The sequence below is a fragment of the Hypanus sabinus genome, chromosome 10 (genome assembly GCF_030144855.1).
Source record: "Hypanus sabinus isolate sHypSab1 chromosome 10, sHypSab1.hap1, whole genome shotgun sequence".
NCBI classification, from domain to species: Eukaryota; Metazoa; Chordata; class Chondrichthyes; order Myliobatiformes; family Dasyatidae; genus Hypanus; species Hypanus sabinus.
The window spans coordinates 158560776-158584685 of record NC_082715.1 but is presented as its reverse complement, the minus strand read 5'-3'; the positions used below and the strand labels follow the sequence as shown (position 1 = coordinate 158584685).

The window sequence follows — 23910 nt, the reverse complement described above, 5'->3', positions numbered from 1 at the left end:
AAGCTCCCAGCTAACTTTCAGTGATGCCTATAACATCAAACCTGCCAATCTGTAACTGTGCTGCAAGTTCATCTACCTTATTATTCGATTGTCCAGAAACTCACAAAACCAGTGGAAGCGATTTACTCATCATTCCATGATCCCCCCCCCCCCCCCCCCCCAAGTAGGAGTGACAACTGTAATCATCCTACCACGCTGAAACTGAAAGGTCCCAGGGACTTACCATTTGTCAGGTACAGTGCGATCGGCAGATTCCACGCCGAGTGCTTTGTCGACTGCGTACCTCCAAGGCTGCAGAAAGCTGAGCCACGTTTCCAAAACCTGTGGAGCAGCAAACGTAGTGAGGGAGCGTGCAGATGCATTCATCACCTAACAGCCCCACTGGGAAGGCAAGTGTTGCAAATGGAAATAAATCAGGATGTGAAATAAAGTGCTTACCCTGTTTTTCCCCAGAGAATCACCCCATTCTATTATATAGAATATCACCCCGAGCCCAATGCCCAACCATTCAGCCTTCCTATTGTCTACACTGACTCCCAGCTTTGTAGTTAGATCATAGGTCTCTTAAAAAAACCTACCGGAGCAGGTGCAGAACAAGGAGGCCTCATCTGGCACGGTGTTAGTGGCTACTCAGGAACTAAACAACGTACCTCATTCTGACAAGGTTTCAGAGAAAGTGGATTGGGCTATCGGCAACAACTCAAAGGACATAAACAAATTGACAGAACGGCCAGGATTCCCATTGTTTATCTGGGACACCGCTGCTTAATTAGGACCGGAAACTTGTGCCCAACAGGTTCTAACTTGTGTGGCTATTAGACCCCTCACCATGCTTAGAGCAAAAAAGCATCAGTTGTATGTTTTTGTTCAAAAGCAGTGATTTTTGTCTCTGAAAGTTGGTGAGAAATAACCAGCAAGACAATTTAGAATTGTTTTGCTCACTGGTTTCAAGCTTGGAGACACTAGAAGTGGCCAGGAGTGAAAAGGAAACAATTACGCTACAAGTTAAGATGATGAGGTGCATTGATCTGTGGATAGTCAGAGGCTTTTTCCCAGGGCTGAAGTGGCTAGCATGAGAGGGCACAGTTTTAAAGTGCTGGGGAGTAGGAACAGAGGAGATGTCAGGGGTAAGTTTTTTACTCAGAGAGTGGTGAGCGTGTGGAATGGGCTGCCGACAATGGCAGTGGAGGCGGATACAATCGGGTCTTTTAACAGACTCCTGGATAGGTACATGGAGTTTAGAAAAATAGAAGGCTATGGGTAACCCTAGGTAATTTCTAAGGTAGGGACACATTCGGCACAGCTTTGTGGGCCGAAGGGCCCGTATTGTGCTGTAGGTTTTCTATGTTTCTAAGAATTTGAAGGAATCTACAATCATTTTGAATGTTATGATGAAATGAGCACTTGGAGGATGCAATCATTGACGGCACTGTATGAAGACGGTCAGTTATCCACACTGATTTTGTTCATTTACAGGCAACCAAAAGAATGTGGCGGTGTTGGTATCCGACGCCAGCGAAACCTGTGTGGAAGAATTTAAAGTGAAAAGGCCATTGTACTCTCTAGACCGAGGTAGTCCAGGCCCAGTGGTACAAGCAGTCACCTGGAATTGGGGTTTTCTTTGGTTGCAGTTGATAACCGTGCATTCTCCTGTGGCTTGCCATGTCCTTCGTTCTCCACGAAGTGTCACAGAACTGCTGGTCATGGATCTCATCTGCCCAGTCTGCCAGAGCTGATTTCCCCCGCTATGTCAGGCACGTCACCGGGTATGAGGCCCACCAGCTGGCTTTGTCCGCCAGTTGAAGTGACGTACCAGGGTGTGGCTACTGTTGCAAGCAGCTACTTGGAGACATGGGTGAGAGGCGAGTGAGCTGCTTCAGAAGGGATACAAGAAGCTCCTTCACCGGGGTGCTACCTCCCCCTGGACACACTGTACATGACAGCACACCCTCTACCCGTAACCACTGGGACCTAACTCGGTTGTATCGTTCTGTAGCAGCATTCTTTGAGGTTTGAGCATTGCTTTAATTTGAGGTTTCATTTAAGTACATAATTTGTTATTCAGTTAAACTGTAGCTTGTCCTTTTTCTACCTTAACATTACCATGAGACTTCAGCTAATTAAAGTAGCCACTTAACTGGGTGAAAACTTACTGGTCTCGGTGCTCCAACTAACCAGAATCCACTATCAAGTTCTGCAAGATGGTATTCGTTATCCCAGGGTTATGTGGAGGCAGAGGTATTTCTGGGAGAATGCAACAGATTTGTTTTTGCAAGTATCTCTGACAGCAACCATCATGAGCAGGGAGCAAGGACTTTGGAGAATTATGAGCAACCCAGCTGGGGATCTCTTCTACAAAGTGCATTAGTGGAAACTGAGGGGGACGGGCACTGACCAGGTACCGTCCGAAAGTTAGCTTCACCTGTAGATCCTTAAGCAAGACGTTCGAGCTTCCCCCGATACCAACATTACAACAAGGGTTCCCTTGATTGAAGTGTTGCCCAGTGAAGAAAGGGAGATTTGTTTCCCTTGGCCAGGGACTCAATGTATTATTGCTCTATCACTGAGTGTATTTAAGAAGGGATATGGGGATGGAACAGAGCAGAGGGGAGTTCAGAAACACTGACCAGAAGCAAAGTGGAGCAACCCAGGGAAGAGTTCCATAGTCTTGGGTTTAATTATATTGGATGGCACCCAATAGGTCCCAATGAGGTAGATAGAGCAGATTCCAACTCTGGATGGAAGCTTTCAGTGAGGTTGGCGAGCCAGATTAGGACTGGATTTAGACACAGTAGAAGTTTTAAATAATTGGTGTCCTAGATACAATGCAAAGCTTAGTGTACTTCGTTTTCCCATCAAGTGCAGCAAACTCCTGAGTCTGAAAATCACTGACCAGCATTAGAACTTTGGGAATAACCTATCAACACCCATGCCAGTTTCTTTAATTTAAGAGCACACGTTAACTCTATTGGAACGTACAGCTCTGAAGGAGGCATCCAGTGGCCAGTGGGTGAAGCACTGTTGTAGAAACACATAGAGATTCTGCTGAAAGAAGCACGAAATCGCAGCTCTGTAAGACAATAACAGTAACAATACGTCAGTCTGCACAGTACGGAGACTGCCAGCCACCCAGCTTTACTTCACTCTTCCACTCGCTCGTTGTGCTCTGCACTCATAGAACACACACGCACAGGCATCTGCATAGTACCACTGACCCACACCTGGAGCACAGCCTTCCACACATCTCCCAATATATCCATTCCATGTGAAATTAAACCCAGATCTGCCACTTGCCCTGGCAGCTTACTCCAGACTTGCCCGACTGTCTGAGTGAAGAAACTCTCCCTCAGACCCTCCCCCCCCCTTAAACATTTTACCTTTAACCCTCAAGACCTCCTGTTCTACTCTCACCCAACCTCACAGTAAAACTGATTGGGTTTTACTCCCTATGTACACGGCCCAGACACGACCCGTCCTTCACCATGGAGCCTGCTTGGGTTTTACTCCCTATATACACGGCCCAGACACGACCCGTCCTTCACCATGGAGCCTGCTTGGGTTTTACTCCCTGTATACACGGCCCAGACACGACCCGTCCCTCACCATGGAGCCTGCTTGGGTTTTACTCCCTATGTACACGGCCCAGACACGACCCGTCCCTCACCATGGAGCCTGCTTGGGTTTTACTCCCTATGTACACGGCCCAGACACGACCCGTCCTTCACCATGGAGCCTGCTTGGGTTTTACTCCCTATGTACACGGCCCAGACACGACCCGTCCCTCACCATGGAGCCTGCTTGGGTTTTACTCCCTATATACACGGCCCAGACACGACCCGTCCTTCACCATGGAGCCTGCTTGGGTTTTACTCCCTGTATACACGGCCCAGACACGACCCGTCCCTCACCATGGAGCCTGATTGGGTTTTACTCCCTATATACACGGCCCAGACACGACCCTTCCCTCACCATGGAGCCTGTTTGGGTTTTACTCCCTATATACACGGCCCAGACACGACCCGTCCTTCACCATGGAGCCTGATTGGGTTTTACTCCCTACATACACAGCCCAAATACGACCCGTCCTTCACCATGGAGCCTGGCTAGGTTTTACTCCCTGTATACGCGGCCCAGACACGACCCGTCCTTCTCCATGGAGCCTGGCTGGGTTTTACTCCCTATGTACACGGCCCAGACACGACCCGTCCCTCACCATGGAGCCTGCTTGGCTTTTACTCCCTGTATACACGGCCCAGACACGACCCGTCCTTCACCATGGAGCCTGCTTGGGTTTTACTCCCTATATACACGGCCCAGACACGACCCGTCCTTCACCATGGAGCCTGATTGGGTTTTACTCCCTATGTACACGGCCCAGACACGACCCGTCCCTCACCATGGAGCCTGCTTGGGTTTTACTCCCTGTATACACGGCCCAGACACGACCCGTCCTTCACCATGGAGCCTGCTTGGGTTTTACTCCCTGTATACACGGCCCAGACACGACCCGTCCTTCACCATGGAGCCTGCTTGGCTTTTACTCCCTATATACACGGCCCAGACATGACCCGTCCTTCACCATGGAGCCTGCTTGGGTTTTACTCCCTATATACACGGCCCAGACACGACCCGTCCTTCACCATGGAGCCTGCTTGGGTTTTACTCCCTGTGTACACGGCCCAGACACGACCCGTCCCTCACCATGGAGCCTGCTTGGGTTTTACTCCCTATATACACGGCACAGACACGACTCGTCCCTCACCATGGAGCCTGCTTGGGTTTTACTCCCTATGTACACGGCCCAGACACGACCCGTCCGTCACCATGGAGCCTGCTTGGGTTTTACTCCCTGTATACACGGCCCGGACACGACCCGTCCCTCACCATGGGGCCTGCTTGGGTTTTACTCCCTGTATACACGGCCCAGACACGACCCGTCCTTCACCATGGGACCTGCTTGGGTTTTACTCCCTGTATACACGGCCCAGACACGACACGTCCTTCACCATGGAGCCTGCTTGGGTTTTACTCCCTGTATACACGGCCCAGACACGACCCGTCCTTCACCATGGAGCCTGCTTGGGTTTTACTCCCTGTATACACGGCCCAGACACGACCCGTCCTTCACCATGAACCCTGCTTGGGTTTTACTCCCTATATACACGGCCTAGACACGACCCGTCCCTCACCATGGGGCCTGCTTGGGTTTTACTCCCTGTATACACGGCCCAGACACGACCTGTCCATCACCATGGAGCCTGCTTGGGTTTTACTCCCTGTATACACGGCCCAGACATGACCCGTCCCTCACCATGGAGCCTGCTTGGGTTTTACTCCCTGTATACACGGCCCAGACACGACCCGTCCTTCACCATGGAGCCTGCTTGGGTTTTACTCCCTATATACACGGCCCAGACACGACCCGTCCTTCACCATGGAGCCTGCTTGGGTTTTACTCCCTGTATACACGGCCCAGACACGACCCGTCCTTCACCATGGAGCCTGCTTGGGTTTTACTCCCTGTATACACGGCACAGACACGACCCGTCCCTCACCATGGAGCCTGCTTGGGCTTTACTCCCTATATACACGGCCCAGACACGACCCGTCCCTCACCATGGAGCCTGGCTGGGTTTTACTCCCTATATACACGGCCCAGACAAGACCCGTCCTTCACCATGGGGCCTGCTTGGGTTTTACTCCCTATATACACGGCCCAGACACGACCCGTCCTTCACCATGGAGCCTGCTTGGGTTTTACTCCCTGTATACACGGCCCAGACACGACCCGTCCATCACCATGGAGCCTGCTTGGGTTTTACTCCCTATATACACTGCCCAGACACGACCCGTCCCTCACCATGGGGCCTGCTTGGGTTTTACTCCCTGTATACACGGCCCAGACACGACCTGTCCATCACCATGGAGCCTGCTTGGGTTTTACTCCCTGTATACACGGCCCAGACATGACCCGTCCCTCACCATGGAGCCTGCTTGGGTTTTACTCCCTGTATACACGGCCCAGACACGACCCGTCCTTAACCATGGAGCCTGCTTGGGTTTTACTCCCTATATACACGGCCCAGACACGACCCGTCCCTCACCATGGAGCCTGCTTGGGTTTTACTCCCTATATACACGGCCCAGACATGACCCGTCCCTCACCATGGAGCCTGCTTGGGTTTTACTCCCTGTATACACGGCACAGACACGACCCGTCCCTCACCATGGAGCCTGCTTGGGCTTTACTCCCTATATACACGGCTCAGACACGACCTGTCCTTCACCATGGAGCCTGCTTGGGTTTTACTCCCTGTATACACGGCCCGGACACAACCCGTCCTTCACCATGGAGCCTGCTTGGGTTTTACTCCCTGTATACACGGCCCAGACACGACTCGTCCATCACCATGGAGCCTGCTTGGGTTTTACTCCCTGTATACACGGCCCAGACACGACCCGTACTTCACCATGGAGCCTGCTTAGGTTTTACTCCCTGTATACACGGCCCAGACACGACCCGTCCTTCACCATGGAGCCTGCTTGGGCTTTACTCCCTGTATACACGGCCCAGACACGACCTGTCCATCACCATGGAGCCTGCTTGGGTTTTACTCCCTGTATACACGGCCCAGACATGACCCGTCCCTCACCATGGAGCCTGCTTGGGTTTTACTCCCTGTATACACGGCCCAGACACGACCCGTCCTTAACCATGGAGCCTGCTTGGGTTTTACTCCCTATATACACGGCCCAGACACGACCCGTCCCTCACCATGGAGCCTGCTTGGGTTTTACTCCCTGTATACACGGCCCAGACACGACCCGTCCTTCACCATGGGACCTGCTTGGGTTTTACTCCCTGTATACACGGCCCAGACACGACCCGTCCTTCACCATGGGACCTGCTTGGGTTTTACTCCCTGTATACACGACCCAGACACGACCCGTCCTTCACCATGGAGCCTGCTTGGGTTTTACTCCCTGTATACACGGCCCGGACACGACCCGTCCTTCACCATGGAGCCTGGCTGGGTTTTACTCCCTGTATACACGGCCCAGACACGACCCGTCCCTCACCATGGAGCCTGCTTGGGTTTTACTCCCTATATACACGGCCCAGACATGACCCGTCCCTCACCATGGAGCCTGCTTGGGTTTTACTCCCTGTATACACGGCACAGACACGACCCGTCCCTCACCATGGAGCCTGCTTGGGCTTTACTCCCTATATACACGGCTCAGACACGACCCGTCCTTCACCATGGAGCCTGCTTGGGTTTTACTCCCTGTATACACGGCCCGGACACGACCCGTCCTTCACCATGGAGCCTGCTTGGGTTTTACTCCCTGTATACACGGCCCAGACACGACCCGTCCATCACCATGGAGCCTGCTTGGGTTTTACTCCCTGTATACACGGCCCAGACACGACCCGTACTTCACCATGGAGCCTGCTTAGGTTTTACTCCCTGTATACACGGCCCAGACACGACCCGTCCTTCACCATGGAGCCTGCTTGGGTTTTACTCCCTATATACACGGCCCAGACACGACCCGTCCATCACCATGGAGCCTGCTTGGGTTTTACTCCCTGTATACACGGCACAGATACGACCCGTCCTTCACCATGGGGCCTGCTTGGGTTTTACTCCCTGTATACACGGCCCAGACACGACCCGTCCCTCACCATGGAGCCGGCTTGGGTTTTACTCCCTATATATACGGCCCAGACACGACCCGTCCATCACCATGGAGCCTGATTGGGTTTTACTCCCTGTATACACGGCCCAGACACGACCCGTCCCTCACCATGGAGCCTGCTTGGGTTTTACTCTCTGTGTACACGGCCCGGACACGACCCGTCCCTCACCATGGAGCCTGCTTGGCTTTTACTCCCTGTATACACGGCCCAGACACGACCCGTCCTTCACCATGGAGCCTGCTTGGGTTTTACTCCCTGTATACACTGCCCAGACACGACCCGTCCCTCACCATGGAGCCTGATTGGGTTTTGCTCCCTGTATACACGGCCCAGACACGACCCGTCCTTCACCATGGAGCCTGATTGGGTTTTACTCCCTACATACACAGCCCAAATACGACCCGTCCTTCACGATGGAGCCTGGCTAGGTTTTACTCCCTGTATACGCCGCCCAGACACGACCCGTCCTTCACCATAGAGCCTGCTTGGGTTTTACTCCCTGTATACACGGCCCAGACACGACCCGTCCTTCACCATAGAGCCTGCTTGGGTTTTACTCCCTGTATACACGGCACAGACACGACCCGTCCGTCACAATGGAGCCTGCTTGGGTTTTACTCCCTATATACACGGCCCAGACACGACCCGTCCCTCACCATGGAGCCTGCTTGGGTTTTACTCCCTGTATACACGGCCCAGACACGACCCGTCCTTCACCATGGAGCCTGCTAGGGCTTTACTCCCTGTATACACGGCACAGACACGACCCGTCCTTCACCATGGAGCCTGCTGGGGTTTTACTCCCTATATACACGGCCCAGACACGACCCGTCCCTCACCATGGGGCCTGCTTGGGTTTTACTCCCTGTATACACGGCCCAGACACGACCTGTCCATCACCATGGAGCCTGCTTGGGTTTTACTCCCTGTATACACGGCCCAGACATCACCCGTCCCTCACCATGGAGCCTGCTTGGGTTTTACTCCCTGTATACACGGCCCAGACACGACCCGTCCTTCACCATGGAGCCTGCTTGGGTTTTACTCCCTATATACACGGCCCAGACACGTCCCGTCCTTCACCATGGAGCCTGCTTGGGTTTTACTCCCTATATACACGGCCCAGACACGACCCGTCCCTCACCATGGAGCCTGCTTGGGTTTTACTCCCTATATACACGGCTCAGACACGACCCGTCCTTCACCATGGAGCCTGCTTGGGTTTTACTCCCTGTATACACGGCCCGGACACGACCCGTCCTTCACCATGGAGCCTGCTTGGGTTTTACTCCCTGTATACACGGCCCAGACACGACCCGTCCTTCACCATGGAGCCTGCTTGGGTTTTACTCCCTGTATACACGGGACAGACACGACCCGTCCCTCACCATGGAGCCTGCTTGCGCTTTACTCCCTATATACACGGCCCAGAGACGACCCGTCCTTCACCATGGAGCCTGCTTGGGTTTTACTCCCTGTGTACACGGCACAGACACGACCCGTCCTTCACCATGGAGCCTGCTTGGGTTTTACTCCCTATATACACGGCCCAGACACGACCCGTCCTTCACCATGGAGCCTGCTTGGGTTTTACTCCCTATATACACGGCCCGGACACGACCCGTCCTTCACCATGGAGCCTGCTTGGGTTTTACTCCCTATATACACGACCCAGACACGACCCGTCCTTCACCATGGAGCCTGCTTGGGTTTTACTCCCTATATACACGGCCCAGAGACGACCCGTCCTTCACCATGGAGCCTGCTTGGGTTTTACTCCCTATATACACGACCCAGAGACGACCCGTCCTTCACCATGGGGCCTGCTTGGGTTTTACTCCCTATATACACGGCCCAGACACGACCCGTCCTTCACCATGGAGCCTGATTGGGTTTTACTCCCTATATACACGGCCCAGACACGACCCGTCCCTCACCATGGAGCCTGATTGGGTTTTACTCCCTATATACACGGCCCAGAGACGACCCGTCCTTCACCATGGAGCCTGCTTGGGTTTTACTCCCTATATACACGACCCAGAGACGACCCGTCCTTCACCATGGGGCCTGCTTGGGTTTTACTCCCTATATACACGGCCCAGACACGACCCGTCCTTCACCATGGAGCCTGCTTGGGTTTTACTCCCTATATACACGGCCCAGACACGACCCGTCCTTCACCATGGGGCCTGCTTGGGTTTTACTCCCTATATACACGGCCCAGACACGACCCGTCCTTCACCATGGAGCCTGCTTGGGTTTTACTCCCTCTATACACGGCCCAGACACGACTCGTCCTTCACCATGGAGCCTGCTTGGGTTTTACTCCCTGTATACACGGCACAGACACGACCCGTCCTTCACCATGAAGCCTGCTTGGGTTTTACTCCCTGTATACACGGCCCAGACACGACCCGTCCCTCACCATGGAGCCTGATTGGGTTTTGCTCCCTGTATACACGGCCCAGACACGACCCGTCCTTCACCATGGAGCCTGATTGGGTTTTACTCCCTACATACACAGCCCAAATACGACCCGTCCTTCACCATGGAGCCTGGCTAGGTTTTACTCCCTGTATACGCGGCCCAGACACGACCCGTCCTTCTCCATGGAGCCTGGCTGGGTTTTACTCCCTATGTACACGGCCCAGACACGACCCGTCCCTCACCATGGAGCCTGCTTGGCTTTTACTCCCTGTATACACGGCCCAGACACGACCCGTCCTTCACCATGGAGCCTGCTTGGGTTTTACTCCCTGTATACACGGCACAGACACGACCCGTCCGTCACAATGGAGCCTGCTTGGGTTTTACTCCCTATATACACGGCCCAGACACGACCCGTCCATCACCATGGAGCCTGCTTGGGTTTTACTCCCTATATACACGGCCCAGACACAACCCGTCCTTCACCATGGAGCCTGCTTGGGTTTTACTCCCTGTATACACGGCCCAGAGACGACCCGTCCTTCACCATGGAGCCTGCTTGGGTTTTACTCCCTGTATACACGGCCCAGACACGACCCGTCCCTCACCATGGAGCCTGCTTGGGTTTTACTCCCTGTATACACGGCCCAGACACGACCCGTCCCTCACCATGGAGCCTGGCCGGGTTTTACTCCCTACGTACACGGCCCAGACACGACCCGTCCCTCACCATGGAGCCTGCTTGGGTTTTACTCCCTGTATACACGGCCCAGACACGACCTGTCCCTCACCATGGAGCCTGCTTGGGTTTTACTCCCTGTATACACGGCCCAGACACGACCCGTCCTTCACCATGGAGCCTGCTTGGGCTTTACTCCCTGTATACACGGCCCAGACACGTCCCGTCCATCACCATGGTGCCTGCTTGGGTTTTACTCCCTATATACACGGCCCAGACACGACCCGTCCTTCACCATGGAGCCTGCTTGGGTTTTACTCCCTATATACACGGCCCAGACACGACCCGTCCCTCACCATGGGGCCTGCTTGGGTTTTACTCCCTGTATACACGGCCCAGACACGACCTGTCCATCACCATGGAGCCTGCTTGGGTTTTACTCCCTGTATACACGGCCCAGACATGACCCGTCCCTCACCATGGAGCCTGCTTGGCTTTTACTCCCTGTATACACGGCCCAGACACGACCCGTCCTTCACCATGGAGCCTGCTTGGGTTTTACTCCCTATATACACGGCCCAGACACGTCCCGTCCTTCACCATGGAGCCTGCTTGGGTTTTACTCCCTATATACACGGCCCAGACACGACCTGTCCCTCACCATGGAGCCTGCTTGGGTTTTAATCCCTGTATACACGGCCCAGACACGACCCGTCCTTCACCATGGGACCTGCTTGGGTTTTACTCCCTGTATACACGACCCAGACACGACCCGTCCTTCACCATGGAGCCTGCTTGGGTTTTACTCCCTATATACACGGCCCAGAGACGACCCGTCCTTCACCATGGAGCCTGCTTGGGTTTTACTCCCTATATACACGACCCAGAGACGACCCGTCCTTCACCATGGGGCCTGCTTGGGTTTTACTCCCTATATACACGGCCCAGACACGACCCGTCCTTCACCATGGAGCCTGATTGGGTTTTACTCCCTACGTACACGGCCCAGACACGACCCGTCCCTCACCATGGAGCCTGCTTGGGTTTTACTCCCTAAATACACGGCCCAGAGACGACCCGTCCTTCACCATGGAGCCTGCTTGGGTTTTACTCCCTATATACACGACCCAGAGACGACCCGTCCTTCACCATGGGGCCTGCTTGGGTTTTACTCCCTATATACACGGCCCAGACACGACCCGTCCTTCACCATGGAGCCTGCTTGGGTTTTACTCCCTATATACACGGCCCAGACACGACCCGTCCTTCACCATGGGGCCTGCTTGGGTTTTACTCCCTATATACACGGCCCAGACACGACCCGTCCTTCACCATGGAGCCTGCTTGGGTTTTACTCCCTCTATACACGGCCCAGACACGACTCGTCCTTCACCATGGAGCCTGCTTGGGTTTTACTCCCTGTATACACGGCACAGACACGACCCGTCCTTCACCATGAAGCCTGCTTGGGTTTTACTCCCTGTATACACGGCCCAGACACGACCCGTCCCTCACCATGGAGCCTGATTGGGTTTTGCTCCCTGTATACACGGCCCAGACACGACCCGTCCTTCACCATGGAGCCTGATTGGGTTTTACTCCCTACCTACACAGCCCAAATACGACCCGTCCTTCACCATGGAGCCTGGCTAGGTTTTACTCCCTGTATACGCGGCCCAGACACGACCCGTCCTTCTCCATGGAGCCTGGCTGGGTTTTACTCCCTATGTACACGGCCCAGACACGACCCGTCCCTCACCATGGAGCCTGCTTGGCTTTTACTCCCTGTATACACGGCCCAGACACGACCCGTCCTTCACCATGGAGCCTGCTTGGGTTTTACTCCCTGTATACACGGCACAGACACGACCCGTCCGTCACAATGGAGCCTGCTTGGGTTTTACTCCCTATATACACGGCCCAGACACGACCCGTCCATCACCATGGAGCCTGCTTGGGTTTTACTCCCTATATACACGGCCCAGACACAACCCGTCCTTCACCATGGAGCCTGCTTGGGTTTTACTCCCTGTATACACGGCCCAGAGACGACCCGTCCTTCACCATGGAGCCTGCTTGGGTTTTACTCCCTGTATACACGGCCCAGACACGACCCGTCCCTCACCATGGAGCCTGCTTGGGTTTTACTCCCTGTATACACGGCCCAGACACGACCCGTCCCTCACCATGGAGCCTGGCCGGGTTTTACTCCCTACGTACACGGCCCAGACACGACCCGTCCCTCACCATGGAGCCTGCTTGGGTTTTACTCCCTGTATACACGGCCCAGACACGACCTGTCCCTCACCATGGAGCCTGCTTGGGTTTTACTCCCTGTATACACGGCCCAGACACGACCCGTCCTTCACCATGGAGCCTGCTTGGGCTTTACTCCCTGTATACACGGCCCAGACACGTCCCGTCCATCACCATGGTGCCTGCTTGGGTTTTACTCCCTATATACACGGCCCAGACACGACCCGTCCTTCACCATGGAGCCTGCTTGGGTTTTACTCCCTATATACACGGCCCAGACACGACCCGTCCCTCACCATGGGGCCTGCTTGGGTTTTACTCCCTGTATACACGGCCCAGACACGACCTGTCCATCACCATGGAGCCTGCTTGGGTTTTACTCCCTGTATACACGGCCCAGACATGACCCGTCCCTCACCATGGAGCCTGCTTGGCTTTTACTCCCTGTATACACGGCCCAGACACGACCCGTCCTTCACCATGGAGCCTGCTTGGGTTTTACTCCCTATATACACGGCCCAGACACGTCCCGTCCTTCACCATGGAGCCTGCTTGGGTTTTACTCCCTATATACACGGCCCAGACACGACCTGTCCCTCACCATGGAGCCTGCTTGGGTTTTAATCCCTGTATACACGGCCCAGACACGACCCGTCCTTCACCATGGGACCTGCTTGGGTTTTACTCCCTGTATACACGGCCCAGACACGACCCGTCCTTCACCATGGAGCCTGCTTGGGTTTTACTCCCTGTATAAACGGCCCAGACACGACCCGTCCCTCACCATGGAGCCTGCTTGGGTTTTACTCCCTGTATACACGGCCCAGACACGACCCGTCCTTCACCATGGAGCCTGCTTGGGTTTTAGTCCCTGTATACACGGCCCAGACACGACCCGTCCTTCACCATGGAGCCTGCTTGGGTTTTACTCCCTGTATACACGGCCCAGATACGACCCGTCCTTCACCATGGAGCCTGATTGGGTTTTACTCCCTATATACACGGCCCAGACACAACCCGTCCTTCACCATGGAGCCTGCTTGGGTTTTACTCCCTATGTACACGGCCCAGACACAACCCGTCCTTCACCATGGAGCCTGCTTCGGTTTTACTCCCTGTATACACGGCCCAGACACGACCCGTCCCTCACCATGGAGCCTGCTTGGGTTTTACTCCCTGTATACACGGCCCAGAGACGACCCGTCCTTCACCATGGAGCCTGCTTGGGTTTTACTCCCTGTATACACGGCCCAGACACGACCCGTCCCTCACCATGGAGCCTGTTTGGGTTTTACTCCCTGTATACACGGCCCAGACACGACCCGTCCCTCACCATGGAGCCTGCTTGGGTTTTACTCCCTGTATACACGGCCCAGACACGACCCGTCCGTCACAATGGAGTCTGCTTGGGTTTTACTCCCTATATACACGGCCCAGACACGACCCGTCCATCACCATGGAGCCTGCTTGGGTTTTACTCCCTATATACACGGCCCAGACACAACCCGTCCTTCACCATGGAGCCTGCTTGGGTTTTACTCCCTGTATACACGGCCCAGACACGACCCATCCTTCACCATGGAGCCTGCTTGGGTTTTACTCCCTATATACACGACCCAGACACGACCCGTCCTTCACCATGGAGCCTGCTTGGGTTTTACTCCCGATATACACGGCACAGACACGACCCGTCCCTCACCATGGCGCCTGCTTGGGTTTTACTCCCTACGTACACGGCCCAGACACGACCCGTCCCTCACCATGGAGCCTGATTGGGTTTTGCTCCCTGTATACACGGCCCAGACACGACCCGTCCTTCACCATGGAGCCTGATTGGGTTTTACTCCCTACATACACAGCCCAAATACGACCCGTCCTTCACCATGGAGCCTGGCTAGGTTTTACTCCCTGTATACGCGGCCCAGACACGACCCGTCCTTCTCCATGGAGCCTGGCTGGGTTTTACTCCCTATGTACACGGCCCAGACACGACCCGTCCCTCACCATGGAGCCTGCTTGGCTTTTACTCCCTGTATACACGGCCCAGACACGACCCGTCCTTCACCATGGAGCCTGCTTGGGTTTTACTCCCTGTATACACGGCACAGACACGACCCGTCCGTCACAATGGAGCCTGCTTGGGTTTTACTCCCTATATACACGGCCCAGACACGACCCGTCCATCACCATGGAGCCTGCTTGGGTTTTACTCCCTATATACACGGCCCAGACACAACCCGTCCTTCACCATGGAGCCTGCTTGGGTTTTACTCCCTGTATACACGGCCCAGAGACGACCCGTCCTTCACCATGGAGCCTGCTTGGGTTTTACTCCCTGTATACACGGCCCAGACACGACCCGTCCCTCACCATGGAGCCTGCTTGGGTTTTACTCCCTGTATACACGGCCCAGACACGACCCGTCCCTCACCATGGAGCCTGGCCGGGTTTTACTCCCTACGTACACGGCCCAGACACGACCCGTCCCTCACCATGGAGCCTGCTTGGGTTTTACTCCCTGTATACACGGCCCAGACACGACCTGTCCCTCACCATGGAGCCTGCTTGGGTTTTACTCCCTGTATACACGGCCCAGACACGACCCGTCCTTCACCATGGAGCCTGCTTGGGCTTTACTCCCTGTATACACGGCCCAGACACGTCCCGTCCATCACCATGGTGCCTGCTTGGGTTTTACTCCCTATATACACGGCCCAGACACGACCCGTCCTTCACCATGGAGCCTGCTTGGGTTTTACTCCCTATATACACGGCCCAGACACGACCCGTCCCTCACCATGGGGCCTGCTTGGGTTTTACTCCCTGTATACACGGCCCAGACACGACCTGTCCATCACCATGGAGCCTGCTTGGGTTTTACTCCCTGTATACACGGCCCAGACACGACCCGTCCCTCACCATGGAGCCTGCTTGGCTTTTACTCCCTGTATACACGGCCCAGACACGTCCCGTCCTTCACCATGGAGCCTGCTTGGGTTTTACTCCCTATATACACGGCCCAGACACGACCTGTCCCTCACCATGGAGCCTGCTTGGGTTTTAATCCCTGTATACACGGCCCAGACACGACCCGTCCTTCACCATGGGACCTGCTTGGGTTTTACTCCCTGTATACACGACCCAGACACGACCCGTCCTTCACCATGGAGCCTGCTTGGGTTTTACTCCCTATATACACGGCCCAGAGACGACCCGTCCTTCACCATGGAGCCTGCTTGGGTTTTACTCCCTATATACACGACCCAGAGACGACCCGTCCTTCACCATGGGGCCTGCTTGGGTTTTACTCCCTATATACACGGCCCAGACACGACCCGTCCTTCACCATGGAGCCTGATTGGGTTTTACTCCCTACGTACACGGCCCAGACACGACCCGTCCCTCACCATGGAGCCTGCTTGGGTTTTACTCCCTATATACACGGCCCAGAGACGACCCGTCCTTCACCATGGAGCCTGCTTGGGTTTTACTCCCTATATACACGACCCAGAGACGACCCGTCCTTCACCATGGGGCCTGCTTGGGTTTTACTCCCTATATACACGGCCCAGACACGACCCGTCCTTCACCATGGAGCCTGCTTGGGTTTTACTCCCTATATACACGGCCCAGACACGACCCGTCCTTCACCATGGGGCCTGCTTGGGTTTTACTCCCTATATACACGGCCCAGACACGACCCGTCCTTCACCATGGAGCCTGCTTGGGTTTTACTCCCTCTATACACGGCCCAGACACGACTCGTCCTTCACCATGGAGCCTGCTTGGGTTTTACTCCCTGTATACACGGCACAGACACGACCCGTCCTTCACCATGAAGCCTGCTTGGGTTTTACTCCCTGTATACACGGCCCAGACACGACCCGTCCCTCACCATGGAGCCTGATTGGGTTTTGCTCCCTGTATACACGGCCCAGACACGACCCGTCCTTCACCATGGAGCCTGATTGGGTTTTACTCCCTACCTACACAGCCCAAATACGACCCGTCCTTCACCATGGAGCCTGGCTAGGTTTTACTCCCTGTATACGCGGCCCAGACACGACCCGTCCTTCTCCATGGAGCCTGGCTGGGTTTTACTCCCTATGTACACGGCCCAGACACGACCCGTCCCTCACCATGGAGCCTGCTTGGCTTTTACTCCCTGTATACACGGCCCAGACACGACCCGTCCTTCACCATGGAGCCTGCTTGGGTTTTACTCCCTGTATACACGGCACAGACACGACCCGTCCGTCACAATGGAGCCTGCTTGGGTTTTACTCCCTATATACACGGCCCAGACACGACCCGTCCATCACCATGGAGCCTGCTTGGGTTTTACTCCCTATATACACGGCCCAGACACAACCCGTCCTTCACCATGGAGCCTGCTTGGGTTTTACTCCCTGTATACACGGCCCAGAGACGACCCGTCCTTCACCATGGAGCCTGCTTGGGTTTTACTCCCTGTATACACGGCCCAGACACGACCCGTCCCTCACCATGGAGCCTGCTTGGGTTTTACTCCCTGTATACACGGCCCAGACACGACCCGTCCCTCACCATGGAGCCTGGCCGGGTTTTACTCCCTACGTACACGGCCCAGACACGACCCGTCCCTCACCATGGAGCCTGCTTGGGTTTTACTCCCTGTATACACGGCCCAGACACGACCTGTCCCTCACCATGGAGCCTGCTTGGGTTTTACTCCCTGTATACACGGCCCAGACACGACCCGTCCTTCACCATGGAGCCTGCTTGGGCTTTACTCCCTATATACACGGCCCAGACACGTCCCGTCCATCACCATGGTGCCTGCTTGGGTTTTACTCCCTATATACACGGCCCAGACACGACCCGTCCTTCACCATGGAGCCTGCTTGGGTTTTACTCCCTATCTACACGGCCCAGACACGACCCGTCCCTCACCATGGGGCCTGCTTGGGTTTTACTCCCTGTATACACGGCCCAGACACGACCTGTCCATCACCATGGAGCCTGCTTGGGTTTTACTCCCTGTATACACGGCCCAGACATGACCCGTCCCTCACCATGGAGCCTGCTTGGCTTTTACTCCCTGTATACACGGCCCAGACACGACCCGTCCTTCACCATGGAGCCTGCTTGGGTTTTACTCCCTATATACACGGCCCAGACACGTCCCGTCCTTCACCATGGAGCCTGCTTGGGTTTTACTCCCTATATACACGGCCCAGACACGACCTGTCCCTCACCATGGAGCCTGCTTGGGTTTTAATCCCTGTATACACGGCCCAGACACGACCCGTCCTTCACCATGGGACCTGCTTGGGTTTTACTCCCTGTATACACGGCCCAGACACGACCCGTCCTTCACCATGGAGCCTGCTTGGGTTTTACTCCCTGTATAAACGGCCCAGACACGACCCGTCCCTCACCATGGAGCCTGCTTGGGTTTTACTCCCTGTATACACGGCCCAGACACGACCCGTCCTTCACCATGGAGCCTGCTTGGGTTTTACTCCCTATATACACGGCCCAGACACGACCCGTCCTTCACCATGGGGCCTGCTTGGGTTTTACTCCCTATATACACGGCCCAGACACGACCCGTCCTTCACCATGGAGCCTGCTTGGGTTTTAGTCCCTGTATACACGGCCCAGACACGACCCGTCCTTCACCATGGAGCCTGCTTGGGTTTTACTCCCTGTATACACGGCCCAGATACGACCCGTCCTTCACCATGGAGCCTGATTGGGTTTTACTCCCTATATACACGGCCCAGACACAACCCGTCCTTCACCATGGAGCCTGCTTGGGTTTTACTCCCTATGTACACGGCCCAGACACAACCCGTCCTTCACCATGGAGCCTGCTTCGGTTTTACTCCCTGTATACACGGCCCAGACACGACCCGTCCCTCACCATGGAGCCTGCTTGGGTTTTACTCCCTGTATACACGGCCCAGAGACGACCCGTCCTTCACCATGGAGCCTGCTTGGGTTTTACTCCCTGTATACACGGCCCAGACACGACCCGTCCCTCACCATGGAGCCTGTTTGGTTTTTACTCCCTGTATACACGGCCCAGACACGACCCGTCCCTCACCATGGAGCCTGCTTGGGTTTTACTCCCTGTATACACGGCCCAGACACGACCCGTCCGTCACAATGGAGTCTGCTTGGGTTTTACTCCCTATATACACGGCCCAGACACGACCCGTCCATCACCATGGAGCCTGCTTGGGTTTTACTCCCTATATACACGGCCCAGACACAACCCGTCCTTCACCATGGAGCCTGCTTGGGTTTTACTCCCTGTATACACGGCCCAGACACGACCCATCCTTCACCATGGAGCCTGCTTGGGTTTTACTCCCTATATACACGACCCAGACACGACCCGTCCTTCACCATGGAGCCTGCTTGGGTTTTACTCCCGATATACACGGCACAGACACGACCCGTCCCTCACCATGGCGCCTGCTTGGGTTTTACTCCCTACGTACACGGCCCAGACACGACCCGTCCCTCACCATGGAGCCTGATTGGGTTTTGCTCCCTGTATACACGGCCCAGACACGACCCGTCCTTCACCATGGAGCCTGATTGGGTTTTACTCCCTACATACACAGCCCAAATACGACCCGTCCTTCACCATGGAGCCTGGCTAGGTTTTACTCCCTGTATACGCGGCCCAGACACGACCCGTCCTTCTCCATGGAGCCTGGCTGGGTTTTACTCCCTATGTACACGGCCCAGACACGACCCGTCCCTCACCATGGAGCCTGCTTGGCTTTTACTCCCTGTATACACGGCCCAGACACGACCCGTCCTTCACCATGGAGCCTGCTTGGGTTTTACTCCCTGTATACACGGCACAGACACGACCCGTCCGTCACAATGGAGCCTGCTTGGGTTTTACTCCCTATATACACGGCCCAGACACGACCCGTCCATCACCATGGAGCCTGCTTGGGTTTTACTCCCTATATACACGGCCCAGACACAACCCGTCCTTCACCATGGAGCCTGCTTGGGTTTTACTCCCTGTATACACGGCCCAGAGACGACCCGTCCTTCACCATGGAGCCTGCTTGGGTTTTACTCCCTGTATACACGGCCCAGACACGACCCGTCCCTCACCATGGAGCCTGCTTGGGTTTTACTCCCTGTATACACGGCCCAGACACGACCCGTCCCTCACCATGGAGCCTGGCCGGGTTTTACTCCCTACGTACACGGCCCAGACACGACCCGTCCCTCACCATGGAGCCTGCTTGGGTTTTACTCCCTGTATACACGGCCCAGACACGACCTGTCCCTCACCATGGAGCCTGCTTGGGTTTTACTCCCTGTATACACGGCCCAGACACGACCCGTCCTTCACCATGGAGCCTGCTTGGGCTTTACTCCCTGTATACACGGCCCAGACACGTCCCGTCCATCACCATGGTGCCTGCTTGGGTTTTACTCCCTATATACACGGCCCAGACACGACCCGTCCTTCACCATGGAGCCTGCTTGGGTTTTACTCCCTATATACACGGCCCAGACACGACCCGTCCCTCACCATGGGGCCTGCTTGGGTTTTACTCCCTGTATACACGGCCCAGACACGACCTGTCCATCACCATGGAGCCTGCTTGGGTTTTACTCCCTGTATACACGGCCCAGACATGACCCGTCCCTCACCATGGAGCCTGCTTGGCTTTTACTCCCTGTATACACGGCCCAGACACGACCCGTCCTTCACCATGGAGCCTGCTTGGGTTTTACTCCCTATATACACGGCCCAGACACGTCCCGTCCTTCACCATGGAGCCTGCTTGGGTTTTACTCCCTATATACACGGCCCAGACACGACCTGTCCCTCACCATGGAGCCTGCTTGGGTTTTAATCCCTGTATACACGGCCCAGACACGACCCGTCCTTCACCATGGGACCTGCTTGGGTTTTACTCCCTGTATACACGACCCAGACACGACCCGTCCTTCACCATGGAGCCTGCTTGGGTTTTACTCCCTATATACACGGCCCAGAGACGACCCGTCCTTCACCATGGAGCCTGCTTGGGTTTTACTCCCTATATACACGACCCAGAGACGACCCGTCCTTCACCATGGGGCCTGCTTGGGTTTTACTCCCTATATACACGGCCCAGACACGACCCGTCCTTCACCATGGAGCCTGATTGGGTTTTACTCCCTATATACACGGCCCAGACACGACCCGTCCCTCACCATGGAGCCTGATTGGGTTTTACTCCCTATATACCCGGCCCAGAGACTACCCGGCCCAGAGACGACCCGTCCTTCACCATGGAGCCTGCTTGGGTTTTACTCCCTATATACACGACCCAGAGACGACCCGTCCTTCACCATGGGGCCTGCTTGGGTTTTACTCCCTATATACACGGCCCAGACACGACCCGTCCTTCACCATGGAGCCTGCTTGGGTTTTACTCCCTATATACACGGCCCAGACACGACCCGTCCTTCACCATGGGGCCTGCTTGGGTTTTACTCCCTATATACACGGCCCAGACACGACCCGTCCTTCACCATGGAGCCTGCTTGGGTTTTACTCCCTCTATACACGGCCCAGACACGACTCGTCCTTCACCATGGAGCCTGCTTGGGTTTTACTCCCTGTATACACGGCACAGACACGACCCGTCCTTCACCATGAAGCCTGCTTGGGTTTTACTCCCTGTATACACGGCCCAGACACGACCCGTCCCTCACCATGGAGCCTGATTGGGTTTTGCTCCCTGTATACACGGCCCAGACACGACCCGTCCTTCACCATGGAGCCTGATTGGGTTTTACTCCCTACCTACACAGCCCAAATACGACCCGTCCTTCACCATGGAGCCTGGCTAGGTTTTACTCCCTGTATACGCGGCCCAGACACGACCCGTCCTTCTCCATGGAGCCTGGCTGGGTTTTACTCCCTATGTACACGGCCCAGACACGACCCGTCCCTCACCATGGAGCCTGCTTGGCTTTTACTCCCTGTATACACGGCCCAGACACGACCCGTCCTTCACCATGGAGCCTGCTTGGGTTTTACTCCCTGTATACACGGCACAGACACGACCCGTCCGTCACAATGGAGCCTGCTTGGGTTTTACTCCCTATATACACGGCCCAGACACGACCCGTCCATCACCATGGAGCCTGCTTGGGTTTTACTCCCTATATACACGGCCCAGACACAACCCGTCCTTCACCATGGAGCCTGCTTGGGTTTTACTCCCTGTATACACGGCCCAGAGACGACCCGTCCTTCACCATGGAGCCTGCTTGGGTTTTACTCCCTGTATACACGGCCCAGACACGACCCGTCCCTCACCATGGAGCCTGCTTGGGTTTTACTCCCTGTATACACGGCCCAGACACGACCCGTCCCTCACCATGGAGCCTGGCCGGGTTTTACTCCCTACGTACACGGCCCAGACACGACCCGTCCCTCACCATGGAGCCTGCTTGGGTTTTACTCCCTGTATACACGGCCCAGACACGACCTGTCCCTCACCATGGAGCCTGCTTGGGTTTTACTCCCTGTATACACGGCCCAGACACGACCCGTCCTTCACCATGGAGCCTGCTTGGGCTTTACTCCCTGTATACACGGCCCAGACACGTCCCGTCCATCACCATGGTGCCTGCTTGGGTTTTACTCCCTATATACACGGCCCAGACACGACCCGTCCTTCACCATGGAGCCTGCTTGGGTTTTACTCCCTATATACACGGCCCAGACACGACCCGTCCCTCACCATGGGGCCTGCTTGGGTTTTACTCCCTGTATACACGGCCCAGACACGACCTGTCCATCACCATGGAGCCTGCTTGGGTTTTACTCCCTGTATACACGGCCCAGACATGACCCGTCCCTCACCATGGAGCCTGCTTGGCTTTTACTCCCTGTATACACGGCCCAGACACGACCCGTCCTTCACCATGGAGCCTGCTTGGGTTTTACTCCCTATATACACGGCCCAGACACGTCCCGTCCTTCACCATGGAGCCTGCTTGGGTTTTACTCCCTATATACACGGCCCAGACACGACCTGTCCCTCACCATGGAGCCTGCTTGGGTTTTAATCCCTGTATACACGGCCCAGACACGACCCGTCCTTCACCATGGGACCTGCTTGGGTTTTACTCCCTGTATACACGGCCCAGACACGACCCGTCCTTCACCATGGAGCCTGCTTGGGTTTTACTCCCTGTATACACGGCCCAGACACAACCCGTCCCTCACCATGGAGCCTGCTTGGGTTTTACTCCCTGTATACACGGCCCAGACACGACCCGTCCTTCACCATGGAGCCTGCTTGGGTTTTACTCCCTATATACACGGCCCAGACACGACCCGTCCTTCACCATGGGGCCTGCTTGGGTTTTACTCCCTATATACACGGCCCAGACACGACCCGTCCTTCACCATGGAGCCTGCTTGGGTTTTAGTCCCTGTATACACGGCCCAGACACGACCCGTCCTTCACCATGGAGCCTGCTTGGGTTTTACTCCCTGTATACACGGCCCAGATACGACCCGTCCTTCACCATGGAGCCTGATTGGGTTTTACTCCCTATATACACGGCCCAGACACGACCCGTCCTTCACCATGGAGCCTGCTTGGGTTTTACTCCCTATGTACACGGCCCAGACACGACCCGTCCTTCACCATGGAGCCTGCTTGGGTTTTACTCCCTGTATACACGGCCCAGACACGACCCGTCCCTCACCATGGAGCCTGCTTGGGTTTTACTCCCTGTATACACGGCCCAGAGACGACCCGTCCTTCACCATGGAGCCTGCTTGGGTTTTACTCCCTGTATACACGGC

General features: G+C 55.4%; 1 protein-coding gene across 1 annotated transcript in view; it reads right to left on the bottom strand.

The window, feature by feature from the left end:
• The window catches only part of smpd4 (sphingomyelin phosphodiesterase 4), a 187076-nt gene that overhangs the window by 20607 nt on the left and 142559 nt on the right, over positions 1–23910 (bottom strand). The window contains exons 12-13 of the mRNA XM_059983506.1: positions 2980–3070; positions 224–321 (exon numbers count right to left, since the gene is read on the bottom strand). Coding sequence (XP_059839489.1) covers positions 224–321; positions 2980–3070 — 189 coding nt within the window. The remainder of the gene's footprint in view (positions 1–223; positions 322–2979; positions 3071–23910) is intronic.